At 41.4% G+C, this 21,687-nt stretch overlaps 1 protein-coding gene across 5 annotated transcripts in view; it reads left to right on the forward strand.

The window, feature by feature from the left end:
* Positions 1 to 21,225, forward strand: part of JADE1 (jade family PHD finger 1) — a 39,056-nt gene extending 17,831 nt beyond the window's left edge. For all 5 annotated transcript variants that reach the window (XM_072119396.1, XM_072119400.1, XM_072119398.1 and 2 more), the window contains exons 4-11: positions 4,198 to 4,355; positions 7,539 to 7,729; positions 9,560 to 9,771; positions 9,928 to 10,095; positions 10,759 to 10,875; positions 17,719 to 18,240; positions 19,248 to 19,368; positions 20,132 to 21,225. In XM_072119396.1, the coding sequence (XP_071975497.1) occupies positions 4,198 to 4,355; positions 7,539 to 7,729; positions 9,560 to 9,771; positions 9,928 to 10,095; positions 10,759 to 10,875; positions 17,719 to 18,240; positions 19,248 to 19,368; positions 20,132 to 21,000 (2,358 nt within the window). In that variant the 3' untranslated portion in view covers positions 21,001 to 21,225. The remainder of the gene's footprint in view (positions 1 to 4,197; positions 4,356 to 7,538; positions 7,730 to 9,559; positions 9,772 to 9,927; positions 10,096 to 10,758; positions 10,876 to 17,718; positions 18,241 to 19,247; positions 19,369 to 20,131) is intronic.
* Positions 21,226 to 21,687: the final 462 nt, after the last annotated feature.

The following is a 21,687-nucleotide window of genomic DNA, read 5'->3' on the forward strand; positions in this document are numbered from 1 at the left end:
CCATGAAGTAGAAAGTTCATAAGTAAGAAATTCTTTCAGAGACAATTGTAAATAAGATTTACAATTGTATAGGAACAATTCCCTATGAAGGTTTTACTGATCTGCGGCATGTGGAGACCGTTCACAGGCTGCTGGTAACAAGGTAACTCTGGCCATTCATAGCGTGTAGCAGAGACTGCGCTCGCATGATTCGTGACGTTTTGAGGACCTCCTTCATCAGACAAACCTTCACCGGGAATTGTTCCTTTACAACCCAGGATAAAGATAAGGACATTGTAAACCTTACTAAGAGGTATTGTCTCTAAAAGAATTTCTCTACCTTATGAACTTTTTACTTCATGGCTTGTTTTGTAAAGAATTTTAACAAGCTAAAAGATGAATTTTTGTAATACTAACTTACGGTGGTCAGTCGTTGTCTTCTAATCTGTACTATTGGACAGTGAAAGAAGTCCAGTGCTAACCACATACATATTTCCTGAAAAAAAAATCATTGCCAAACTTTTTTACAAACAAACCATAGTTGTTAAACCTTTCTCAACCCATGACGTAATAGCATGTGACAGGTCGGCTGCGGGTGCATGGAGAGGGCTCACTAGCTGAGCTCTCTCCAGAGCCAGCAAGTCTTTGCTGCATATCGCTTTGGCGTTCGGTGCTAGCATCGGTGCTAGTTAAGCATCACTATGAAGAGCAATTTGTTATGCAGAAAACAAGCTGTCACAAAGCTCTTTACGCGTAAAAAACAAATTATAGATTTTTGATTGTGGGGAGTGGAAAAAACAAAAAAGGGTGAGGCCCTTAAGGGTTAACCAATGGACACCTGGATATGGAGTCACCCCCACATTAAAGTGGAAAACACAATACAGGCTGATGTAATGTGCAACTTTGATGTAATGTCTGTAAAACAAGACAAAATGAGGCTTTGTGTGTGCCTGTATGACCTCCCTCACAATGTCTCGGCTCCTGATCAGGTTTTTGGTCTCCTGAGGGATCTCCTCCCAGACCTGGACTAAAGCATCCACCAACTCCTGGACAGTCTGTGGTGCAATGTGAGGTGGAGGTGGAGCGAGACCTGATGTCCCAGATGTGCTCAATCGGATACAGGTCTGGAGAAAGTACAGGCCAGTCCATAGCTTCAATGCCTTCATCCTGCAGGAACCGCTGACACACTCCAGCCACATGAGGTCTAGCATATGGTCTCGCAAGGGGACTGAGGATCTCGTCTCATTATCTCATTACCTAATGGTAGTGGGGTTAACTCTGGTGAGCACATGGCAGGCTGTGCAGCCCTCCCACACTATTATTGACCCACTGCCAAACTGGTCATGCTGGAGGATGTTGAAGACGGAAGATCGCTCTCCACTGCGTCTCCAGAGTGACATGTGCTCAGCGTGAACCTGCTTTCATCCATGAAGAGCACAGGATGAATTAGTGCATCCTGGTTTTCTCTGGCAAACACCAGGCATCCTGCACTGTGTTGGGCTGTGAGCACAAACCCCCATCTGTGGACATCTGGCCCTCTTACCATCCTCATGGAGTCGTTTTCCAACTGTTTATGCAGACACATGCACATTTGTGGCCTACTGGAGATCACCTGGCAGGGCTCCTCCTGTTCCTCTTTGCACAAAGGTGGAGATAGCGGTCCTGCTGCTGGGTTGTAGCCCTCCTACAGCCCCCTCCACATCTCCTGGTGTACTGGCCTGTCTCCTGGTAGCGCCTCAAGACTCTGGACGGACACTGCAAACCTACTTGCCACAGCTCACACTGATGTGCCAACCTGGATGAGCTGCACTACTTGTATGGGTTGCTGAGGCATTGTAGGACGGTCATACAGGCATGTGGAGGCCGCACACAACACTGAGCCTCATTTTGTCTGGTTTTACGGACATTACATCAGCCTGTAGTGTGCTTTTTCCAATTTTGTGGGTGACTCCGAATTTATTAAACCAATGGAAGGCCTGGATTTGATATATCTGTTGTATATCTGGACTTCTCAAAGGCATTTGACACCGTGCCACATAAAAGGTTGGTATATAAAATGAGACTGCTGGGAATAGGAGAAAATCTGTGTATCTGGGTAAGTAATTGGCTTAGTGATAGAAAACAGAGGGTGGTCATTAATGGCACATTCTCAGATTGGGTTGGTGTTACCAGTGGAGTGCCACAGGGGTCAGTATTGGGGCCACTTCTTTTTAATATTTTTATTAATGACCTTGTAGTGGGTTTACACAGTCAAGTTTCAATATTTGCAGATGATACTAAGCTGTGTAAAGTAATAAATACTGAGGTCGATAGTTTAGCATTACAGAGGGATTTGTGGAAGCTTGAGGGATGGGCAGAGAAATGGTTGATGAGGTTTAATGTAGATAAATGTAAAGTTATGCACTTGGGCCATGGAAACAAAAAGTATAATTATGTTCTAAATGGTCAATTACTTAGTAAAACTGAAGCTGAAAAGGACTTGGGGGTATTGGTGGATGGTAAACTTAATTTTAGTGACCAGAGCCAGGCGGCTGCTGCTAAAGCAAATAAAATAATGGGATGTATCAAGAGAGGAATAGATTCTCATGATAAAGACATAGTTTTGCCCTTATACAAATCCCTGGTCAGACCACACATGGAATATTGTGTACAGTTTTGGGCACCAGTGTATAAAAAGGATATAATAGAGCTGGAACGGGTGCAGAGGAGAGCAACCAGGATTATTAGGGGAATGGGGGGACTAGAATACACTGACAGACTACAAAATTTGGGATTATTCAGTTTAGAAAAAAGACGACTGAGGGGAGACCTCATTACAATGTACAAATACCTGAACGGACAGTACAAGGATCTCTCCAAAGATCTTTTTATACCTAGGCCTGTGACCAGGACAAGGGGGCATCCTCTACGCCTAGAGGAGAGGCGATTTTACCATCACCATAGACAAAGGTTCTTTACTGTAAGAGCAGTGAGACTATGGAACTCTCTGCCGCAGGAGGTTGTTATGGCCGACTCTATGTACATGTTCAAGAGAGGCCTGGATGACTTTCTGGAGAGAAAAAATATCACGGGTTATAGGGATAAAACATTTATTTAATTCTTGAAGGTTGGACTTGATGGACTTGCGTCTCCTTCCAGCCTTATATACTATGATACTATGATTTCTTTTGATTTCTTTTTGATATTTTTTTTTTGTCATTTAACTTTGTACAGAACAAAGTATTCAATGAGAATATATCAGGATGTGTTATTTCGGTGTTCCCTTTATTTTTTTGAGCAGTGTATGTTTATTTATGGTATAGATAGTATATTTTTTTTTTGGACAAAAAGGAAAATATATTTCACACACAGCACACACAGCCCTGCTATATCCATACCTTTTATACACGTGAAAAAATGAGGGCGGCACAGTGAAACAAACTAGATTGAAATCCAATGTGGGTGCAAGCTCTATGGGCCCGACTCAAAGTTCCAAGGTGATCGAAAAAACACAGCAAGAGAGCAGCACTCTGAATAAATACTGAACGTCACGGTGCTGCTCTACTGCTGTGTTTTTTCATACAATTATACACATAGCTTTGCTACATCCATTCCATCATACACACAGCTTTGGTGTACACACATGAACAGAAATAAGAACGCTCTTACTACTGCTGTACACATAGGAACATGCTGGGCACTGCTGTGCATACACACTCTCGAACACTGACTGGGCACTGCTATAAACAAACCCACACACACTCGCCTCTTCTTCTCTGCCCAAACCCTGGCAGCATGTAGACCTTGATCCCTATAGTAAGCATGTCATCAGACACATGATTCTGACAGCACTCCAGGTCTTGTAGGTAATTTCTATGCCAGGACACTAGGGAGAGTGCAGTGCGGAGGCTCTGCTCTCTGGGAGACCATATAAACCGCATACGTTAGTGGCATGTTTTAGTAAGCCTTATTTTATTTTTTCTGGCTAAAAAGTGCGTCTTGTAGTATAATATGGTATATTATTATTTATTATGTCTTTGTTTTATTTGTCCCAGTGTTTTCTCCAGCGCTTGGCATTACAGCTGCCTGGATGAGTCACATTTATTCCCATGTAGCTATTATTTAGCGCAGTCGTATAGGCCTTTTACAGTTATTTGGTCTGCCCTGGTGATCATCTTGGTCCTGGCAGCATTGTAATGGAATGCATTAATATGTTAATCACTCCATGCTGTCATGCAGGTGTTCCGAACAGACCTGATCACGGCCATGAAGCTGCACGACTCCTACCAGCTGAACCCAGAGGACTATTATGTGCTGGCGGATCAATGGCGGCAGGATTGGGAAAAGGGGGTGCAAGTGCCTGTGAACCCTGAGTTTATTCCAGACCCTGTTGCCAGGTGAGAAAATTTAACTATTGTAAGACCAAGAACAGCATCAGATCATACACATAGGAAATTGCCATGTGCTTCAGACATTTATTGTGCATGGTGAAGCAGAAATCCTGGTGTTCATTGAGCCTCTATAACTGCTGGCTGTAGGTTGCTGTAATTGTGAGGGCTCGTAGGGCACAACTGTAATGTGTGCATGGACTATGGGCCTAGAATATTATGAATGATGTATACATGCAGGGGGGAAGTCACTAGGAAGCCTTCCTAGAAATGGTGGCATCTTCCATCCTACTGAGAACATCTGGTAAAAAAACATTTAAATTCTGGCTTATTAGCACTACATTTTATAATGTGATTCATAAAAACATTAAGTGGAATTTGCCATTTGCTGTAAGTGTTGTAAGTAGTCACACAATTTTCTGCAAGCCTGTTTTTGCACTAATGATTGTGGGGGAGATTTATTAAGACTGGTGCATTCCTGCATTGGAGCATGACAGGCCGGGTTTACTAAGAGCTTCCAACCTCTTATGATGATGTAGCACTCCACGCCAGGTCCAACCAGGCATAGATTTCTGCTATAATCTGCACCAATATTTTCACGTAAGTTATAGCAAATTTAGTGGAGCAGGTTTCCTGCACTGTACCATGCCATCTACAGTGTAAGGCTATATTCACTCTGCCGTATGGGGATGTATATCCAGCCAACGAATATATGGCTTATATACGTCCCCGATAGATGACGATGGGCGCACTGCGTGGTATGGGAGTGGTACCGTACCATTCTGTACCGGGAGAAACATAGGACATGTCCTATCGTTCCCCGGAATACAGCGCCGTAGGCCGTAGATCACTATGGAGCTGGGTGGGGGTGCGGTCCTCCTCTCCCCGGCGCCGACGCATGCCCGCCATACTACGGTGGGCCCTCATTAGTGTGAATATAGCCTTAAACTGTGCCCAAAATTGTGCTCGGGAAGTAAGAGTTCTCCTTACGGAAACCGTCAATTAAGGCCACCATGTAGGCGTGTGGAGTCTTATAGCCACGGATGCTCTACAAGGGGGGGGCCTTAGGCTGATGTCTCACATGGCGTTTTTAGGTGCGTTTTCAGATCGTAAAAAAAACGCATGGGTTAAAAAAAATTTTTTTTAAGGTATTTGCTTATAGTTTTTTGTCTCTGTTCCAATTTATGTCAAGATCCCCCACGGTAAGTGCCTTTTTATTTTCTGCCCTACGATTTGTTGCCGTATTTCTTTTTCAACCTGCTCAGAGACATCATGGTCTATATCTTGCAATTTGAGTCTCCAAGTTATACATTTTATTTACCAGACTTCTTGCAATCACTTGCAAATTTCTGCCACATTGAAACTTGGTATTTATATTGTGATTTGAAGTGCAGGTGCTTGGCCCCTTTGCCCATGCATTCTCACTGGCATGCATGCGTTTTGAGAACAAGCACCACATGTTTTGCATTGCTTTACATGCAAATCATGTAGTGCTCATTTGACCCTTTAAATCCCCATCAACCACCAAGTGGAATGAAAAGAAATAAACACGTTTTATGATTCACACCTTTTTCTGTCTTCAAAGATTGCATTATCCTCCATTAGTGGATTTTCCCTTATGTATAATGATAAAGTTAAGTGACAACCCTAATGATTTTTGACGGGTAAATGTGTTTCCATCCAGCATTTGACATTGGGGCTTATATGCAGGCTGTCTTTCTTAGTCTTGAGCCCTGTACATCTCTGCCTCATTTTGTGCGGATTACTAATAAAATTGTGCAGCGTGTCATGAAATCTTATGATGGGGTGAGCTCATCATGTCATTATTTTCCTTGTATTTCCTCTTGAATGAAGCTTGCGTTCTGCCACCAACATGCTTATAGTCATCTTGGACAAATTAGCCCCCAGTGGATCCTCCCCGGCTGTGACTGAAAGGTGGAAATTGACGTCTAATTTCTAGTCTAGGTTCAGCGTTGGATGCACTTTGAGGGACTGCACACTGTGAAGTGATGACTTGTAACAGCGGTTAGCAGGCATGCGTGGGAAGGCAAATCACTGAGCTCGCCTGTGTATTATTTCACATTCAGATTTGTTTAGAGGGCTCCTGTGGAGAGGTGGCAGCTGTTTACCTGCATATAATTACTTAGCTTTTTTTTTTCCTTCTATGTGACATAAGACAGGATTCATTTTTGACTTTACATACAAAATGGGTTATTGGTATGAGACTAGTAGGTAACTTGGAAAAGGCATATTATGTAAGGCTATTACATACCCACTGAGCTCAATATCTGGCAGCATGCTTTTATGTTTACCGATCCTATGTAATGCTGATAGCCAATTTATTACTACACTTACCTCGATTTACTAGTCACTGGCCTAGTTATGTGTGACAGAATTTTCCTGAGGGCACCTAGTATGAGCTGCTATTCTAGTGACGTGATCATAACCTGCACTGATAAGCCATAGAAGTAGATCCTACCATTCTGGTGGACCTTTTTGCTGCCAACACTACTCTGACAGGTCAAGACTTGGGGATATTTATCAATCTGTCTATGACCATACTCTGGCGCAATTACCCCCTAATGTGTTGTGTGCTATATTTGTTGAGGATTTAGGGCATTTTTTCATAATAGTCCAAAAAAGTGGTGTGGCCTAACCAAGGCACCAAAAAATGAAGACATGGAATTTAACCCAGCTATTAGTTGGTTTCAGTTGACTTCACAGTTCTAAACTACTCAAGATACATGATCCAGCATGATTTATCTGGTGCAGAATAAAGCTGTGGAGTCAGACTCTGCACTGGTCTATTAACTGACACATTATTTATACTTCTCCCTCAAAACCTCAGGTTAAAGTATATACTCGAGTATAAGCCGAGGCCCCTCATCTTACGACAAATAACTGGGAAACCCTATTGACTCGAGTATGTACACATAATAAATATAATACACACACATTTATTCCATTTGTTTTATCTCTCTATGTATTTGTATACATAAAATATACACACACATGCATATACACACTTACACAAATTTATGTAATTCGTTCTCTTACTGTGTATAAATTAACAGTACAGTTGAGATTATAAATGCTCTTAAAATCCATTTTGAATTAGATAAACCTGTTTGTTGTCATTACATGTAAATTATCAGCAAAGATTAATGGCGATCTCTCATTTTCCTTTTCTAGAGCCATCACTGAGAAAGACAAAGTGGTCACATACTCCAGACCTCGAAAGTACATCCATTCATCAGGGTCAGATCCTCCTGAGCTGGGATACGTTGATATTCACACTTTGGCAGAGGCAGTGTGTCGATATGACCTAAATGAAATGGATGTAACTTGGCTAGAAATGATTAATGAAGAGTTCAAAGACTTGGGTGAGTAAAACCCTTAATCTTGTGACCTGCTTCCTTGTTTCTCTTCTGACAAGGACAGAATACAGACTTCCATGTGCAGAACTGACTAAGGTCAAAATCTGGTTATCCCACTTTCCCTTAGTCTGTCATGGATCCCATTAATTAAAAAGGAGAGGTAGAAGTTTCCAAGCATTGCTTCAGAGTCCATCATCTCTCGGATTGCCCAATTGTTAAAGCCACATTTTGTATGGCACTTAATAAGTTTTGAAGACATGCCTTTCATCATACCCACTGACCAGCCAGATAAATTTTGGGTTTTTATATAATGCAGATGAGCTTCTTGATGCACCAATGGTGTATTTATCTGAGGTGTTATCAGTTTGTTGGGCAAGTGCAATATTGGTATTCCAGCAGAATATATGCAAGCAAGTAACCATTATCATAATGGCATATTATTTTGTTTTTGTGTGTACATCTTTGTATGTAGAGACCTACCAATGAAGGAGAGTATCTATCTTTTACTCACCAGATTTAGACCCCTAATGAGCTGATATACTGTAATTGTGAAACACGTAGGGTCATAATTCTGGGGCATAATTTTTATTCACCAGCACATCATGATTGCTCTTACATCATGATATAATGCCCTCACCGATGTTGTTTTAAGACCATGAAGTTTAGGCTTGGTTTCCCCATTTTGCATCGTTTTGTCAAATTGTGGTAAATCTGTGACAAAATCGTAAATGGAGAATCTAGCCTTTAACTCGAAATTGGCTGGCAAAAGGGTAGACAAATATTGATTGACTTGCTATATCCTAAATAATGTTTCCTGCTGGTAGATAATCTACCATATAAGCCGAGTTTTTCAGCACAATTTTTGTGCTGAATAAAGAGCACTTGGCAGCGGTGCTGAGACCAATGCTTTTTCCACCATAGGCTAATACTCGAGTCAAAAGATTTTCCCTTTTTTTGTGGTAAAAATGAGTACTTTGGCTTATATTTAGGTCAGCTTATACTCGAGTATATATATACAGTAAATGGACCCTTTCACATCGGCTTCTAGTTGTCCAAAAAAAAAAACTGTATATGTCTTGTCATGTTAACACTGATAAGCGGGATATGCTGCTAATAAACAGTGTATATAATAGTTTGAACAAGAACAGTCACTTGTTCAGATTTGTTTCATATTCTCCTGTAAAGGCGAATTTGGACACTAAATCACCCACAGGTCCTTATGGACCTCTGGTTTAGTGTCCCAAATCGCCCTACACCAAGTCTCCATGTGCTCCATATAAAAAGGCAAAAAAAACCTTTATATGTACATCCCGACTTCATTGCGCAAATGCTGTAACTACGGCACGTGCACAGTGAAGCCGGATTGTAGCCGGCTTCACTACACAACAGCAAATGCACGTTTATTTATAGCAGGCACATAGGGACTTTGTAAAGGACGATTTGAGACACTAAATCACCAGTCTATAAGGACTTTAGGTTTTAGTGTCCCACATCACCCTGACAGGCCTTCTTTAACATTGTACTTTTGCAACCCAGCCTCTCCCTCAAAGGTCCAGAAATAGAGCTTCTTGTGTAATATTTTTTAATCTTAAAATGTATAAGATAATCTATTACAAAGCCTTAAAACCAAGGAAAATTACTCTGGCAGACTAGATAAATAAAATATGCTTCATTTCATTTTACTTAAAAACATTCAGGAGCCACTACACAAAAAGCTTATGACTTCAGTCCCATTTTCAGGCATACAAGGCATGACGCACGGCCAGGAAATGACACCACTGCAAACAGGGTCTTATTTTTATAACATGATGTCTGTATGATTTCTTTGAATTGTAGGCATACCACAATTGGATGAATATGTCATGGAGCGAATAATGGAGGAGTTTGAACAGAGATGCTATGACAATATGAACCATGCCATTGAGACTGAGGAAGGCCTTGGAATAGAATATGATGAGGATGTTGTGTGCGATGTTTGTCAGTCCCCAGATGGAGAAGATGGAAATGAAATGGTTTTCTGTGATAAATGTAACATCTGTGTACATCAGGTATGTATTCTGTGAGAAAAGAGCAGGAGGGGTGATAAAGCTACATTAGTATATTACCTAATAATTGTATATATTTTTATTTCTCTGACACATTTATGGCTATTTTCTGGTCAATCTGTATGCAGTAGTTACATTTTCTTTTTCACACAATTTCAGGCCTGTTATGGCATATTGAAAGTACCGGAAGGAAGTTGGTTGTGCCGGACCTGTGCTTTAGGGGTACAGCCAAAATGCTTATTGTGTCCTAAAAAAGGAGGAGCAATGAAGCCGACTCGGAGTGGTACTAAATGGGTCCATGTTAGCTGCGCTCTCTGGATCCCTGAGGTAAAGTTTGAAGCATTGTACTTTAAAATGAACATTCTGCATAATGATTCATTTCACATTCACCGTTCACATTCTATTGTTCCATAAGATCTTCATCCATTTTTGTGAATCCTCTACTGTAGGCTGCACTCACATGCAAAACTATTAATGAAAACTGGCCCCTATAAAATCTTAGGCTCAGTCCTAGGGGAATAGGTGGTGTGGTTTGGGGTAAATCTACAAAATCCAAAAACCTAGTTCGTTGGTACTTTCCTCATGGTCCTGTCACCATAGCAGTTGTTCAGAGAAGAACTGAAGAAAGCCTGAAATGTGTCGTCCTGAAATGCTAAATGTGGACCCACCGAGAAACATGAAATGATGCGATTGAAAGTTGAGATTCTTTATATTTAATGTAATTTATTAAGCATGCTTCTAGCTATTAAAGAGCCCAATATATAAGCATCTGAAGTATAAATCCCCCTGCAGCCTCTCAAGTGACCCTCCTTATGCTCATTTGTATATGAGTTTGGATTTTTCATATTTTTAAATTGGGGAGATTTTAAAATGTGACCAGTTTTATATTTTGAGGCTTTTTAAATACATAATTCTGTGTAAAAACACTTTCTTCCTTTTATTTGGCTTCATTTTAGATTTTCAATATGTTTTTGGATGTTTTTATTTTAGGTGAGCATTGGGAGCCCAGAAAAGATGGAACCCATCACAAAAGTGTCTCACATACCCAGCAGTCGCTGGGCTCTAATCTGCAACTTGTGTAATGAGAAATTTGGAGCCTGCATACAGGTAAGGTTTTATAGAAGTTAACAACTGTACAAAGGGTTTAGAAGTGTGACTGTGGGGATTCCCACTGATCTCTAGAATAAAGGTCCTGATCCCTCCATTTTCTAACAGGTCACTGGCTTACAGGAACATCCCATACACCTAATCAGTACATCTGTTAAGTCTTTAATCTCCTGATCGTTGATAAGTTTATCAAGATTTCTATTGGTAGACTTTGGTGGAGGACAATTGAATAAACTGTGTACTTTGGTTTTGGCACAAACATCCCAAGGTATGAAGGAAAAAAGAGAATAACAGCGCTGGTCGACTTGTTGCCAAAAAACCTTTTATAACTCAAGTTACATTGTATACAGGGAGCTTCCGGTCCGGGATGTGGCTGGCTCCTCCCATCCGTCCCTATCTTTCAGCGTTGTAAGCGCTGTCAGATGGTGTCGGATGGGAGCTTCCGGACGGCTGGAAGCTCCCTGCGCGCACTTGTATTGAAACCGGCGCACAGAGAAGACCGGCCGCGGCGCGGGACATCGGCAGCACTGGACAAGGTAAGTACATGTTTATTATGTTTAAATAGCCCTCCCCAGCCCGGCCATAAGAAATTTTTAAAACCCGGATAACCCCTTTAATATTCAGATGTCCTTGCACTGTCATAAGGTTCTGGCAGGGCAATAGTTCATGGACAGATAAAAATCGCATGACTCCCCATCTGTGGCCATTTTAAAGACAGGAATTTCTGGCTGAGCTAAAAGACAGGAGACTTCTCTCTACATATCAAGAAAGTTGTGCAGAACTTTCATTAGATGTATATTGGTAAATTACCTAATATCCTGCTCCCCACACTTACACACACACACACACACACATTACAAAAAACCTAAAGTAAAGTGGCCAACCCCTTCAAGGGCAGATGAACACAATAGTGATAATCAGCCATGTGCCTTCTGTTTTATGAGGGATTGTCTTCGGAATATGTTACATTTTAATGAAATGGTTCCCAACGTACCCATTATTTTAACAGACCAAGCAAATAATCTGTTAAAAAGTAGAATTTATCCAGAACCAGTTTTTTAATACGTGGCTTATAGACTTCTAGTTTATGAGGATCCTTGAGAAACTGATGTCAGACTGTGGCAAATTGTCTGCATAAAATATGACAGCATTGTCCATTATTCATGGGCGATATTCACCTTGTTCGTGTGCAGGTAGCATGAGCCTCTGTTTTAGATTTGCTTACAAATGTGAATTTGTATAGACATTTCATAGATGATGCACAATTGCATGAAGGCAAATATGGAAGTGTAGTGCTGCGTCACATTAATGGAATGTTTAATTTCTGGTCGGTGAAAAGGGTTAATTCCTCCTTTCTTTTAAAATAAAATGTTTAATATGTGTTTCAGTCATTATCGTATTGTTCCCTATGGGCATCCTGATAACAGGATGAGTTTCCTCCTCAGGGGATGTTGTATAATCACAGATGTAATTATGCCAGGGTTTTTCTTGTTTTGTTGTTTTTATCCCATAATCCCCTGGGGCAGGACATTAATGTAGAAGTCTGATTAAACGCTTCTGTGTGCACTATTTACGGTAGAACTAAAGGCGGTCCATAGACTGTAGGGTGCACGCAGGTAAATAAAAGGCTACAATGCCTGGAATTGCTGGCAGCCGGGTGCAGAAACCAGTCATTTAAATGCCAGGGCATAATGAATAAGACCTTTCCGCAGTCTAATTGTTTGCCATTGCCCAGGTGACAGCAGTCATCTGCGCCGTGCATATCGATCTCCCCCCTGCTGTCTTCCCTTCATTTTCCAATAACATCTTTTGTAGTTTATGGTGTTGTATTTTCTTGTTTCCTTTGCTCCTTTATGTTTATTTTTTTTTCCTCTGTTATCGATTGTGACTGCAGAGCCGCGTAGTCCTGGATGATGTAAAGTCAGTTAATAACCGTCTTGTGTGTTTTCCCTTTCATCAACGTGAGTAGGAAAACCCAGAGGAGGGAGAATTGGCTTCTCTTCAAGAGAACGTAGAAATATTCTGTTGTCATTGTGTGTTAGTCTCTGAGGTTACAAAGCTGTCATGTAGCTCATCCCTGAACATGCAGTTTCGCTTAAAGGGGCCCTTTTTTTTATTTATTTTTATTTTTTTATATATAGTTATGTCACTTCTCTAATACTGCAGCATTCAAGTTGTACAGTCCCCAAATATGGAATAAAGTAACTTAAACAGCTACACACTTTTGTTTAGCATCTATAATACATAATGGGGCACATTTACTTACCCGTCCAATGGAGTTCACAGAAAGTATGTTGTCCGACGATAATGTACTGTGCCGCGATTCACTAAGATTGTGCGCCGGATATCCTGCATCTGTCGCTTCCACGCTCAGGTCCACCGGAGTTCACCTTCTTCCTCCCGCTCCATGTAAGAGCATTGTTCTTGCGACACAATTTGAAAATTCTATCCCGCGCTGAGTCCGAATCAGTTGGATTGTCCGATGACTCGCGTGGATCCCGAAAACGTCAGAAAAACCAAAAAAAAGTGTGGACACTTAGTAAATATGTTATACTGAGCTGTTAAACGGCCTCTGTCCTTTCTAGTATTACGTTTTTTTTAATGTGAAATCTCATCAGTTTATCCTGATGACAAAACAAGCACAAAACTATCTTTTACCAGAGATGAGCCAGGCTCAGAGGTTAGAGGGGAAACATCATTTTAGTCATTTGTTTGTATATATAGAATTATATAGAGTTATACCTTGGTGACCATGATTGTTTGAATAAACGTCACTTTAGCAGCTACAACCATTGTTCTGCTATCAAATTAAATGAGAGCATCTCATCTTTCAAATGGCTCATGAGCTGCAGAACCATAGAAACGGGCACTAAAGGAAAAGGGCAGGAACCTTCATCTGCAACTATGACTTAACCTACCTGTATCTCTGGTTCTGTGAATAATAGAATCACAAGACGGATGTAGTTTGGGAACATTCTCTCCTTTTTAATTTGCTGCTATAGAACCCAAGATGTAGGCGCCTAAAGTGACACTTGTGTCCAGCCATAGAGCCTGACAGTTCTGCGGCTCAATATATCTCTTTTCTGCTCGTTTTCACATGGCTTTGGGTGAGGATTTTTATTTATAGGTCAATAAATAAGTTTTCCCCTACAGGATGGATTGCTAGAAAGGACATATCTTAGACTTTCTCTGTGTGCCTGTAGTTATGCAGAGTAAAAGTAGGTGATGGGTTCCTTTAAAGTTACTTGCATGTCACACAGTTGGCCATAAGTCTTATATATTCACTGCTTAATACATTGGAGATTGCTGCTCTAAATTTGTAGACCCCCCCAGGGATGTAGAGCCTTAAAGGGGTGTTCCAGGCTTATGAACTTCTGATACAAAACCACATAATCCTATAAATGAATGAATACACCCAAATGCGATGTCATTAATCACAAAATGGAGATTTATTAGTATTGCTTTTGATTCACAAAATTTTATAGGTTTTCTAAAGTAGGCTGAGTTATCTCCAAGATGGCTGCCATCTACAACTCCCATGATCCTTTAGTTCTCAGTAACAGCTCCACCCTCTTATGCCCTGCTCCCAGACTGTCCTGCTCTGTTACCATAGTAATGATGTGTAACTGTCATCACTACACATTACCTCACTGAGATGACGTCTCACCGCAACACTGATCGTACTGGATGCCCTGCAACCAACCCACTACTGCCAAACATAGTGATGTGCAGGCAGGTACTGGACGTGTGATGTGGACATGTGACTAATGGCCATTTTCTGTCCTGTGTCTCTTCCACAGTGACAAAATCAATAAACTGATTAATGGCCAGTAGCATTTTAATTAATCATGCCATCAATTTGATGCTATGGGAGAAATTTAAAAAAAAACAACTAATTACATATTCGATTATATGTTAATGACCCATTTGCATATGAATTTGCATTATTCCAGGAATGAGCATGTCTCATTTCAATATTACAACTGGTTTTTCCCCCCACAACAGAATTGAATTGAACAGAATGCTAGATTCTTAGTAACATTGCTCATTACTGCTAGAAATCTTCTCTACTTCTTAAAGAACGCTACTGTATATTTACGTTTGGATCTTCCCACCTTCTTCCTTTCTGTTTGAAATGGATGCTTCATCTGTTTTATAACAGTTGTCATAGACTGGGTAGCGATTTTCAGCCAACACCCGAGACACTTTTTCCCTCCTAGCAAAAGGACATGTAGAAGTTTCGGCTTTCCTGTCAGGCCAGCTTCCTTCCATTCTTCCTTCTGTGGACTAAAGTGGAAAAGACCTAAAGAAGAGGACAAGTTCCACTCCCGAGCCATAGATCCTTTACAATGGTCTCCATCTGTCCCCCGAAGTGCTGTACAGATGCACCCCACGGGCCATGATATACATCTGGAACTGGGGTGGCACATTTTGAGCAATATAATCAGCCTATTTGGTCAACTTGGTGCCACTGGGATATTAAAACCATACATTGGTCCGTGCATTATTTTGTTTCCCGTCTTCCATATAGCACAAAAATGTTTCCAGTTTGTGTGTTATACTAACAAAGATCTGTCAGAAAAGGCTTATTCATTTTGGTTTGCTTGGTTTCCTCAGATACATCTCTTAATGTGTTCATGAAAAATCCCTGAACCTGTGTGAATGGCAGAGCATGTATTGGACCTAAATCATATCTCTCAAACAGTTCTCCCTTCCTCAACCACCTACTTTCTGTCCTGAATTAAATCTCTTAATGTCAGTATTCCATTTGACTGCCATTCTCCAAACATCTTATTTTTACAGCCCTGTGAAATCACCCAAATTCCCCAGAGTGATAAAGATTTAGCTGGGTTTAATGGCTTTCCAAGCCACTTAAGTGTCACGAAAAATCACAGACTTTGTAATATGTGGTAGACGTTGTCCAATTTTCACATGACGTAATGTAACCGCATCCCATGGTGTGCAGTAGTGGGATTCCAAAGCATGTGCTGAGAATATGCTAGTGCCTTTTATCCAATCACATAATGCTCCAAACACGCTTCAGATGGCTAGGTATATAATGCCACCCTTGTGTCTGAAAGCTATCAGTTTATGATAATTGCGAGCCCTTTTGCCTTGCAATAGAAAAAAGGTCATGAGTTTATTGAACTTAAAGGGGTTATCCGGGTATAAAAATGTACTTAGGGCCAGGCTGGGGAGGGTTATTTTAAAAATAACAAATGTGTACTTGCCTCCTCCGGCACGGCTGATGTCCCGCGCTGCGGTCCGTCTCATCTTTGCGCCGGTTTGTTTACAGGGCCGCACAGGGAGCTTCCTGCCGGTCGGACATCCGACACCATCTCCAAGCGCTTAAAACGCTGAGATATAGGGACGGATGGGAGGAGCCAGTCACATCACGGACCGGAAGCTCCCTGTGCGTGGCTCCTTTGCCCCTGTAAACAAACAGGGGCACGGATCAAACTGTACTGTACTTAGCGCCGAAGGAGGTAAGTACACCTTTATTATTTTTAAATAGCCCGCCCCTGCCCGGCCATAAGCAACTTTTTATACCAGGATAACCCCTTTAATCACATCAGAATGTTTTAACAAAGGGATCCTTTTGCATTGGGTACAACAATTTAAAGAACAGCATCCTGTTCCCATAAAAGGTATGGTAAGATTTTGGCATCTCAGGAGTTCATAAAGAATTTGAGATATCTGAGGAGGGAAGTTCAACCAATACAGACTCAGGGCAGTGGCCTGTTTTTATCCCTAAGTGACTTGCATATAGGGATAAGATGCAATAGAAATACCCTTAAAAGGTTATCAACCACTTAGATTTATTGATTTTAACCCAAGATGCTTATATGCTGGTGTTTGCTCCCTGAAACAGGATCTGTTCTAAATTTAACTGTTAATGGCTTATTTAACTTAAAAATAGATGCAGAAGAGCCTCAGGGGCTCCTGTGTATGTCACAGAAGCCCCTGTCTCTGGCTCTCATCTGTCCCTGGCTCTCTGGCAGGGGAAGGGAGGGAGGAGGCGGCATAAGCACTAGAAGGGGGCGTGAAAAATTAGCAGCCGATGGAGCCGGAAGGGTTTCTGTCATGTACACAGGAGCCCCTGAGGCTTGTTTTCATATAAATTTCTAAACCCTTTTTCATGAAAATGAAGAATGGATCCTTTTTCGGGGAGCACACGTCAGTATATAAGTATACTTGTGTTAAAACCACTAAATCCATGTGCTTGATTTCCTTAAGTTAAGATCCCAGCAGTATTCAGGGGTCATTGCCTTCCAGGAACAGTATTTCATACTTCAACCACACTTCCATACCATCGCCTGCACATGTGTGGATTAAAACCTGTCAACTCCAATTTTGTCTGAGAACTCCATTTCCAGAAACAATAAATCTGCATCAATACAAAGTTTGCGGATTTCATGTAGGGTTTTACAAGAAGCCAATAGACTATTGTGTAATAAAAATAAACACACACACTTTACCAGGCTATGTACAAGACCCTAATGGTGTCACCCATATAGTACTTATAGTTTTATAATACCCTCCTGTCTATAATCTGGGTTTTCATTAACAATGTAACTTCAGATTTTCTGTTTCATGAATGGTTGAGGTTCAGGGCTGCAGTTTGGCACAGTGTTGTCTGCAGGGCACTGCTCTCCCTGCAGGCGAGGTGGTGGTGTAGCATTATTTACTGTACAATCGTATAACTAATATTAGAATAAACCATTGTAAAAAGTTGTAGGAAGTTTTCTTGTTTTTTGAAAAATGTATGAAGAACTTTGCTCTAACTTAATCTTTCTCAGGGGCTGTAGATTTCTCTAATGTCCAAGTTATTTTTAATTTCAGTGCTCAGTTAAAAATTGCCGAATTGCTTTCCATGTCACCTGCGCTTTTGACCGTGGCCTGGAGATGAACACTATACTGACGGAAGAAGATGAAGTGAAGTTCAAGTCTTACTGCCCAAAGCATAGTGGAAGCAAGAAAAACGAGCACGGCCAAATCATTGAGAGCAGTAGTGATGTGAACGGCACAGCCGCGGCTTCCCCGGCTTGTTTGGATGATTTACAAGGTCTTGCTGCCTGCCAGCAGGAGGCCAAGAATGGGAGCCAGCGTAAACTAAAACTCCAGCAGCTCGAGGATGACTTCTATACATTTGTCAATGTACAAGATGTGAGTCAGGCCATGCAAATCCCCTACGATGTCACAGACTTTGTATACCAGTACTGGAAACTGAAGAGGAAAGCCAACTTCAACAAACCACTCATAACTCCTAAGAAGGACGAGGAAGACAACTTGGCAAAGCGGGAACAAGACTTTTTGATTCGTCGTCTGCAGCTATTTACTCATCTGCGGCAGGATCTGGAAAGGGTGAGAACTTTGGGTTTTAACTAAACTTTGATAAACTAATAGCAAATTTTTACATTTAAGTTCTATTAATGGAAGAAAAAAAATACCATTCTAGAACAGGACACTTTATCGTAAAGTGCAGAAAGTAGTCATATTTTACTCTCCCCTTTATATATATCTCCCCTATGCAGTGTTTCCATAGGGCATCAAAATGCCCCTATTTCAGATTTCTGTCAAACTGTGAAATGTTTTCACTTCACATTTTACTATATTAGTGGATTGCCAGGAAAAAATAAACCTTTCCATAACCGTATGGTGGCACGATCCCACGGTCTGCACACAGAGAGAGGATCTAGAAATGTAATGCAAGGATGTTCCTTCTGCCGACCGAGCAGCCACACCAGAGGTGTAATAGTTACTATAGTTCTGGCGTAGCTGTTCTGCCAGGAACGTCCTTGCATTCTATTTTTATGTAGAGTCTTCCATCCTCTGCTGTGTGTGCAGCCTGTGGGATCATGCCACCATACGACACATTTATTTCAGTGGGCAATTCAGCCATTCATTTACACTGTACTGTGAGTGAGACATAAGAATAATATGTATGTCCTGGGAACTTTAAATACTTAAAATATGTGTTCCATACGTGCTGTGTACAGTTCTGCAACATATATATATGTGTAGCATTCAGGGAGACCGGAACCAGTGGCAGGTGCTTTCTGCCAACCAGCAAATAGTCGGCCATACAGTGACATAGAATGGCACAGAAATACAGGGCTGGAGAAATCTTACATTTGTGTAAAAGAGGCCTAAAAACGAGCAGTAGCTGTATCGGGTGCTATGTACCTCCTGGAAAAGTTAGATTGTCTCCCCACTGAGCTTATCAATTACATGAGTGCTGTGGTTTCACATTGTCGTCTGTACATGTGCTGTGGTGCGGTAATCCCAGTCCAGCCAAGGGAGGATTCTGGAGTCATGATATATCCTGTGTGCTAAACACATTCTGAGGTTGCCTTTCTGCTGTATTTTAGGTACGCAACCTGACGTACATGGTGACCAGAAGGGAAAAGATGAAGCGCTCTGTCTGTAAGGTTCAGGAACAAATCTTTAATCTTTACACAAAGTTCTTGGATCAGGAAAGAAGCAGCGCTGGTAAGATATTGGATGTAACTACAGCATATGTGTCACATTGAATTTGTAACACTACTTTCCCAGGAATAACCCTACCTGCACACGAACATGATTCTTTTCATGGGGAAAAAAGAAAGCCTGATGCACACACTCGGGCACAAATAAGACTTGCTCTGAGTTTTGAGGCTCGGGCAGTCGGCTCATACACTGGGCCATGGGAACAACTGCTGTGTATGAGAGCCTATAATGATGGCTGGGGACACTATGGCCTGTGTAGATGGGCTGTCAAGAGCTCTCTAAACTTGTCCGGGCCAAAATACTAAAGCAGCCTTTCTTTGACCTCTGCTCTGTGTCGTTCTTTTATTACATTTATTCATACATTTCCAAGAGGGGTATTTGTGTTACCTCTTCCCTACATATCCTCACCTTATAGTTTGTTGTGACATGAAGGGAATGGTGAGGACTACCTTTTGATTATCTGATGAAGATGGTCACAGTTCCGACATAGAATGGAAGCGAGAAGCATTTGCAAGTTCTTTTCATGTCATATTTAATAATATTGGGGGAAGTTACGGGAGAAAGACGTGCAATAATAACATCATTTATGGAGGGCAGAAATTAAATGTATCCAATGTTTATAGACATTCACTATATTACTGGAATACGGATTTGTGGAACATTTTACAGCCTGTTTTTAGTTAAACAATCTACTTTATTATTACATTTTGCGTAGTTCAGTGTTGCTTCTCATTAAATCTTATATTTATTTATTTTTTTTAATCAGGTGCCTTTGTAGAAAGCGACATTCTCTTTAACACGCAGCCGTCTGGACCCGATGCTCCCAAAATTGAGGATTTAAAATGGCATTCTGCGTTTTTCAGGAAACAACTTGGTTCTTCTTTGGGACGTTCCATGAAAGTATCCCACAAAAAGAGCAGAGACCGAGAAAGATCATTGAGCAGCATGAGGTCTCCGTATTCCCGATCTACGCATAGCGACAAGAAGAGGGATGGGATATCTGTAGAATCCATGTTATCTACAGAGAAGGCCATTGCCAAGGTTTCTCCAGTTCAGCATAAAAATGGGGCGAGTATGCCAGAGCACCGGAAAAGACGCGACAGCCGCCCTCGGTGTGATATCATAAAAGCAGAGCTAAAGGAGAAGCCCCATAAGCAGCATAAGACTCCGAGGCAAGGAGAGCCAGTGGATAGGCAGGTGGAGAACAAGAGAGCCCTAAGCCACTGTACTAGTAAGACGACTGCCATAGCCACAAAGAAGACTTCTGCTGGGAACAGCTTGTCTAGGTACAGTGGCTCCATCATCAAAATACATTGTAACCAGACTTCAGTAAAAGTGCCTACAAGCCCTGTAAAAAACTGGGGGGGATTCCGGATTCCAAAGAAAGGAGAGAGGCAGCTACAAAAAGAGGAAACATGTCAATCCAACACAACCTGCCAATACATAGGACTTGTCTCGCCAAAAGATAAATTAAAGCTAGTCAGTGACAATGATGGCTACACACCCGATGCAGAGCTTAGTGACTCTGAAACAGAATCTACAGGAAAGTGTCCGCTACAAAGGCTGTCCTCCAGCGGCAACATGAGCAGAGGGTACGAGACAGACATTATTAGGAGAAGCATCCTAGCCTCTTAACTGGACTGACTGCTTCTATACAGGAGACTAGAAGGACTGTGACTGGTCTAGAGTCCGCTCTTCCTATAATTGCTCCAGTGTGTTTACTTGCACTTGAAAATCCAGGACTTTCCTCCTACCCACAATATTTTCTTCCCTGTTTTTCTGAAAAACAAAAAAAAACAAAAACTAAAGTTTCCTATCTCTGCTTATGTTGGACATGGTGGGTGTATGTCTAACGGGTAGGTTTACAATCTAGAGGGTAGGTAGCACTGGTAGGCTTTCATTTCTTTCCATTTGGAAGCACAATGAAGATATTTTGGAGTAGTACACAGTTTGGTTTTTTGGGGTACACCAACTTGCACTTGTGGCCCGTTACATTTCCTTGCACTTGCTTTGATATCAGGCATGGTCTTAAGTATCTTTTTTTTGCCTGTTAACCTGTTATGTTAGCACAATGGCCTATTGTGTTGAGTACTTGGTGGAGTAGAAGTGAATGTATAGAAGCTCTGGTTCACCACTTTCGGGGTGCGTGATGCAATATGCACTTGAATTTTATTTTGGAAGTTTGGGGAACTGGAATAAAAGGGAGCAACTCCTTCCTCCAAATAAAACTGCACTGTGCGCATACATTGATGAGCTGTCCATATGTTTATTGCCCTACTGCTGGTCTGGGTCTCGTGTAGGAGACTTCCCAGACTTTTAGGG

This window comes from Engystomops pustulosus, chromosome 1, assembly GCF_040894005.1.
Source record: "Engystomops pustulosus chromosome 1, aEngPut4.maternal, whole genome shotgun sequence".
Lineage (NCBI taxonomy): Eukaryota > Metazoa > Chordata > Amphibia > Anura > Leptodactylidae > Engystomops > Engystomops pustulosus.